General features: G+C 40.0%; 1 protein-coding gene across 1 annotated transcript in view; it reads right to left on the reverse strand.

The window, feature by feature from the left end:
• LOC121586051 (zinc finger protein ZFPM2-like) overlaps nt 1-6,703 on the reverse strand; it is a gene marked incomplete at its 3' end in the record, with an annotated part of 90,179 nt that extends 83,476 nt beyond the window's left edge. Inside the window, exon 1 of the mRNA XM_045217664.1 lies at nt 6,294-6,703. Coding sequence (XP_045073599.1) covers nt 6,294-6,333 — 40 coding nt within the window. The remainder of the gene's footprint in view (nt 1-6,293) is intronic.
• Between the last annotated feature and the right edge of the window lie 607 nt (nt 6,704-7,310).

Below are 7,310 nucleotides of genomic sequence, written 5' to 3' on the forward strand. Positions count from 1 at the left end.
CCCGAAACATCAGACTGCTTGAGTTGGTTTACAAGTTGATTCAGCTGTGACAAAGAGGTCAGATAGAAGACAACACTTCTAGTAGGCAGATGACCTTTCATGACAGAGCACAAGGCTAAAGTTGACCACAATCACCAGTCTCACACACACTCACGTACGGAAAACACACACACTCAAACACATACACCTTACACACTCACACACACGTATGCATGCACAGACAAGCACACACACACACACACTCACTCATTCTCTCACACACACACACACACACACACACACATAATGTTGGCAACCAATTCAGTAAACACTACCCCTTATCCCATACAAACCACTGTAAGTTGCCTCTGATAAATACTGCTCAACGATATAAATGTATAAATGTCACCTGATATGATCAACTGTATGCTGATGTAACATCAAGTCTTTCTAAGCAGTCAAAAAGATCTACACCCTTAAATATAATCTAGTAGTAATCCTTCTAGAATGAACATATACATACCCATCACAGTCTAGTGGCATTTCTGTGCTGGACTCAACTGAATGATTTAACAGCAGAGAGGAGCAGTCCTGTATCTGGTAAAGGGCTAGCTAACGCTACAACAGGAATTCATGAAGTCACAGGCAGCACCATGTACTGTAGTGAATACAACAGTTAGGCCAGGGAAGAGTACTAAGTCAATTTAATAAGCACATCTGACATCGGATGTCTTAAGCACGGCCCTCTCAACACCCCTCCAATAGGATTCCTCCATAAACAACACTGGGGGAAGAGGCTCCCACATCATCTTGGCTCATCTACACGCCACCAAACTTTGGGAGCAATTGTACAGAAAAATTACTCTGAGGGGAGCCGGTTTCCATTCAGCTCTGTTCATATCTCTGCCTTCCTATTAAGAATCAAAATGTACCCCTCAGTGGGAGGAGAGGTATGGACACACCACACCATAATACTAGGAGCCACAGAGAGGTAAGAGGGGGAGGGAGGGAGCCTTGAAGGAATTCACACATCATATTCTCCTCTAATCACAATCCGCTGAGCATGAGCCATATTTCCATCATTTCAGTCAAATTTAGCTGACCTGCTTTGGAGCGGCTAGCTGGCAATCTGGGCAATTTATTGGCATATTGGCACGGGGTGATAAGGCTAGAAACAACAAGCAGCTAGCAGCTGGCCCACAGAGATGGGCTGATAACATTGATATGTGCTCCCATACAAAACACCTCCTCCACTATCTCCTCTTTCTATCAAACTCTTACTCCAATAAAAGTGTATGGGTTTTTATCCCTTTCTTGAGAGAGGAAGAGAGGAGAGGAGGGGGGATACAGGGACGACCTAGAAATATAGAAGAAAAAAATCAGATGTAACGTTTCAGAGGAAAAAAACAAGGGGGAAATACATAATTTATCACAGTATTATCGGGATATCCAGGCAGCCTAATCAAGGAGCACTGAGTGACTATTTTTTGCCTTATCATCCAAAGTGGTGGAAATGGAGAGGGAATTATCAGCCGGCTGCAGATTGCTGGGTTGGAATTTTAATGGTAATAATCGGGTTTCTGATGGTATATCTTCCCTTCTTATCTTTTCCATTATCTGTCCTTATCTCCCCAGTCATCGGAGCAAATTAATGGTGCTCTTTCAGCTTCGCCTTTTTATCACCGCTCAGAGAGCACCCAAGGGGAAAGAATAAGCAAAATATTAAAATACTGCATAAATCACAATTTTAGATAACGGCCCAATGTATGCAGGATAGGGGGAAAACTGCGCCCAACAACCTTTTTGTCCTTTAGAATGACTGTCTGCACTGACTTTCTGTGCAGTGCCTGGTTCCTGGTCCTCCGGCCTTTCCTTAGCTCCTAGTTCCAGGGGTAGGAGGACACATCGAGGCTTCCCTGACCTTTCTGTTTCTAACTAGGGCTCTAGTTCTTTCAACACTGTATCCTCACTACTCACCCCTCATTAACAACCTCTTACACATGACATAGTAATTCAGACACGCCTGGGTCACAGTGGATATGAGGACGCTCATATCAAGGCAGTATTCTCTTTGCCTCACAACAAAATTCAGAGGCATCCTCCTTGTGATTGGTTCTTACACAAGTGGGTTTAGCACATCATGCTAGGCTATAGTATACAGGTTTGTGCGTATTCCTCATAGATCAGCAGTGCTTTCTCTGCTCAAAAGAATCATGAATAGCAACACATGCATACCAATTACACTGTAATTATTCTGAGCAGCAAAATATAATTTATTTATTATTATTAAATTACAACAAACACAATCTCAATAGTTCGGTCTACATCAATAGGGTCTTGGAGCGTTTGCATTTTCTAAGTGTTCTTTGAAAATATATTTATAGGTACTGAAAAAAATATTCCGACTTTCAACTAAAATGCTAAAATGTCCGAAAATAGTCAAAATTGTTGAAGTGAAATAAAAAAAATAACTTGTTTCAAAAAATTCAAAAAACTAAATAACGGAAAAGTGGTGCTTGCATATGTATTCACCCCCTTTGTGATGAAGCCCGTAAATAAGATCTGGTGCAACCAATTACCTTCAGAAGTCACATAATTAGTTAAATAAAGTCCACCTGTGTGCAATCTAAGTGTCACATGATCTCAGTATATATACACCCGTTCTGAAAGGCCCCAGAGTCTGCAACACCACTAAGCAAGGGGCACCACCAAGCAAGTGACACCATGAAGACCAAGAAGCTCTCCAAACAAGTCAGGGACAGAGTTGTGGAGAGGTACAGATCAGAGTTGGGTTATAAAAAAATATCCGAAACTTTGAACATCCCACGGAGCACCATTAAATCCATTATTAAAAAATTGAAAGAATATGGCACCACCACAAACCTGCCAATAGAGGGCCGCCCACCAAAACTCACGGACCAGGCAAGGAGAGTATTAATCAGAGAGGCAACAAAGACACCAAAGATAACCCTAAAGGTGCTGCAAAGATTGGAGTATCTGTCCATAGGACCCCTTTAAGCCGTACACTCCACAGAGCTGGCCTTTATGGAAGACTGGCCAGAAAAAAAGCCATTGCTTAAAGAAAAAAATAAACAAACACGTTTGGTGTTCGCTAAAAGGCATGTGGGAGACTCCCCAAACATATGGAAGAAGGCACTCTGGTCAGATGAGATTAAAATTGAGCTTTTTGGCCATCAAGGAAAACGCTATGTCTGGCGCAAACCCAACACCTCTCATCACCCCGAGAACACCATCCCTCATCACCCCCAGAACACCAGTTTTTCATCGGCAGGGACTGGGAAACTGGTCAGAATTGAAGGAATGATGGATGGCACTAAATACAGGGCAATTCTTGATGGAAACCTGTTTCAGTCTTCCAGAGATTTGAAACTGGGACGGAGGTTCACCTTCCAGCAGGACAATGACCCTAAGCATACTGCTAAAGCAACACTCGAGTGGTTTAAGGGGAAACATTTAAATGTTTTGGAATGGCCTAGTCAAAGCCCAGACCTCAATCCAATTGAGAATCTGTGGTATGACTTAAAGATTGCTGTACACCAGCAGAACCCATCCAACTTGAAGGAGCTGGAGCAGTTTTGCCTTGAAGAAAGGGCAAAAATCCCAGTGGCTAGCTGTGCCAAGCTTATAGAGACATACCCCAAGAGACATGCAGCTGTAATTGCTGCAAAAGGTGGCTCTACAAAGTATTGACTTTGGGGGGGTGAATAGTTATGCACACTCAAGTTTTCTGTTTTTTAGTCTTATTTCTTGTTTGTTTCACAAGAAAAAATATTTTCCATCTTCAAAGTGGTAGGCATGTTGTGTAAATCAAATGATACAAACCCCCAAAAAATATATTTTAGGTTGTAAGGCAACAAAATAGGAAAAATGCCAAGGGGGGTGAATACTTTCGCAAGCCACTGTATGTTCAGACTGTAAGTTCACAATACAAGCTGTGACGGTGAGTGACAAGCGGTTGAAGATCTTTTAGAAAATATAGACATGTGCAGTAATGTATTGAAATTTTGCTGATACTGCAAAAATAAAAAAACATAACTGTTGAAAAATCTTCATTGAATATATACGGATATTTTGTTGACAGCCATGTACAGTGCAATCAATTACTGACTAATCGTAGCCACTATTAAGTAAATTCCTCAGGTTTCCAGGGGGCAGTATGAAAAGATCACTAATAAGCACTGGAAGCGTTGCTATGACTAAAATGTAAATGTAAAAATAAAATAATCATTTACACACACACACACACACACACACACACACACACACTGTATAAATAAAGTACCTATTTCTCCCTCTTACTGTATCCACATTACCAATCACACTATTACTGGAATAGACATTTCATATATTGAAAAAAACATATATTTTAGAGTTGTCTAAAATAACTTGAGAGTGGACAGTATTATTATTTTTTGTCTCATGAGTGTCTATGAGTCAGACAACAATAAGACATCCCAAAGGAGCTTCCTCCTACCTGCTCTTTCAAATAAACGCAAGTCTGAGGACAAGGGTTTCCCAGTGAATCAGCCCAGCGTAAATGACATGGCCAATATAGAATAACGACATTGACAGTCATACAGCTAAATGACATGGCCAATATAGAATAACGACATTGACAGTCATACAGCTAAATGACATGGCCAATATAGAATAACGACATTGACAGTCATACAGCTAAATGACATGGCCAATATAGAATAACCACATAGACAGTCATACAGCTAAATGACATGGCCAATATAGAATAACCACATAGACAGTCATACAGCTAAATGACATGGACAATATAGAATAACCACATAGACAGTCATAGAGCTAAATGACATGGCCAATATAGAATAACGACATTGACAGTCATAGAGCTAAATGACATGGCCAATATAGAATAACCACATAGACAGTCATACAGCTAAATGACAAGGCCAATATAGAATAACGACATAGACAGTCACACAGCTAAACTGACATGGCCAATATTGAATAACCACATAACGCTGTTTATACAGTAGGTGTTCCTTAACACCACAATCCACTACACTGCTTATAACAAGAAATGTATGATGAATACGATGAATCTTTGCCAATAGAAAATTAATAAAGGCACAATAAAAAGTCACCGTTGTTTTCAAGTTTCTAAAGAGAAGACTCTAAAGAGCAGACCTAAAATGCAACGTTGTTATGACCACCGTGAGTATGACACACTTCCACTGGGAAGCCTGCTAGGCCATCCATTTCAATTCCACATTTGTAATTACATACACATTTCACAGTTTGTTTAAAATCACAGGAAATAAAATCCATATAGAGCAATTCTGTCTCATGTCACTTGGTATTTCACTCAAAGCGTTGGTATTTGAAGTGACTGAAATAACCCTTGAATTATCAGAGATCCAGAGCCACAATGCTTTGTTGAAATGGGGGATGAAGCACAGCAACAAGTACATGTAGTACTATCAAAAACACTGTCCATTGTATTTGACATATAACTTGTAGTTATTAACACTTTTCGGTATTTCTCAATGTATATAACCTGTCCAGTTATAATTGTGTATAACCAATTATATATTTATACAGTGACACAATCACAACCTATATCTGGGTTCATGCTATTGTTGTAAAGTTTTAATTTAGGTTTAATTTATTTATACAGAGTGTGTGTGTGTGTGTGTGTGTGTGTGTGTGTGTGTGTGTGTGTGTGTGTGTGAAGGGGGACATTACCCATTTGGTGTAGGCTATTCGGTACATCTGACATATTTCCTTCATTAGTATTACTACATAATGGCTTTATTGGCTTAGGTTTAAGATATAATACTTCATTTGGTTTCATTGGAAACAGAATTCCAAAAATACAGTTTGCAAAGGATATGTACTCTTTAGCTTTAGGTGTTTAATGTCTGTAGATCATATTTATTTTCACAACAATATTATCACATTATAATATATCACAAGAATAAAAAGATATCCTGATTTGCTTCACATAAATAATGTCAAATATTATAAAGTAACCTATCCACTTACTAGCAAACACCAAGCAAACTTTAAAATAACATAGTCTCGCTCCTATATTTGTAAACACATAATTTGAAAAATCAGAAGAGGGAACACCTTTCTCATATGATTGATCAAAACCATAACTAATTTATCAATGAACGAAACTACATCAACAGTATCAATTAAGTCTGGGATTGGCAATTGACATCGGTGCCGAAGTAACTAGTCCCTCACTAACCTAATTTAACTACTCCAACAAGCTTTGGTAGATAACAGAAGGACAGCGAGGCTGTAAAACTTACGTTTAATTTGCCTGGGGTTGCTCTGCTTCCTTCGGGACATGCCTGCTCGGAGCTGGTCAGGAGATCCAGGTGTAGCACTGACTGATCGATAGGTTTTGGTTCATCCAAGCGCCGGTAGGGTTTGTGATGGAAATTGAGAAAGAAAGGGTGACGAATTATGGACACTTTTTTCACAGAGTATGTAGCTCTGTCTCTTTCCTTTCTCTTCCCCTGCTCTGCTCTTCCCTGCTCTGCTCTATTTCTCTCTAGCTCTCTCTCTCTCTTTCACTCACTCTTTCTCAATGGCGTTCTCCGAGATGAGGCTGCACTGAGTTGCGATCCGCACGGACTGACTGGGGAGGTGAAAGCGTTTCGCGCTTTTGTTTGAAGATAAGGTTTGTGCCTCCACGGGTACCGTAGCCACCGCTCTTAAACTTGACTTTTAGAGTGTGCTACCCAAGTAGTGATTTCTTAATTGTTAACTACTAGTGGAATGTCACATTTTGTGGGGTTAGCCAAATGATACTCAACACATTTTGAACCACCAATATTTGGCTCGGGTTTTGGATGGGCGTTTCAGTCGGCTCATTCTGATTCCCACCATGTCAAACTTGAAACCATGTCAAAATGTCCCTTTTAGTTTTTAGATAAAATAATTAGACACTACTAGATTAGTATGAATATTTTAAGTTATCTGAAGGATATTTTATTTGTTCATTTATGAAAACCCAACTGATCATTTCATAGGCCTAGAGTAAACATAAACAGCTGTAAAATGTTGCACACACAGACAGAAGCTCTCCCTCTCTGCACACACACAAACACACACACAAACACACACACACACACATGCTAGCCTTGTAATTACCAGACTGATTACGTCGGTGCTATCCGTGCAGCGAACACTCATGTAAGCTCGCGAGATCAGGCGGCTTGCGAGGCTACACATGCACACCTTACTTTGTTCTGGACTCTGGCCAATCCTGACTATCAGAATATGACACCATAGAAGCTTCAAATCATTGCATTGTAGGAAAA

This window comes from Coregonus clupeaformis, unplaced genomic scaffold, assembly GCF_020615455.1.
Source record: "Coregonus clupeaformis isolate EN_2021a unplaced genomic scaffold, ASM2061545v1 scaf1169, whole genome shotgun sequence".
In the NCBI taxonomy this organism is placed as follows: Eukaryota; Metazoa; Chordata; class Actinopteri; order Salmoniformes; family Salmonidae; genus Coregonus; species Coregonus clupeaformis.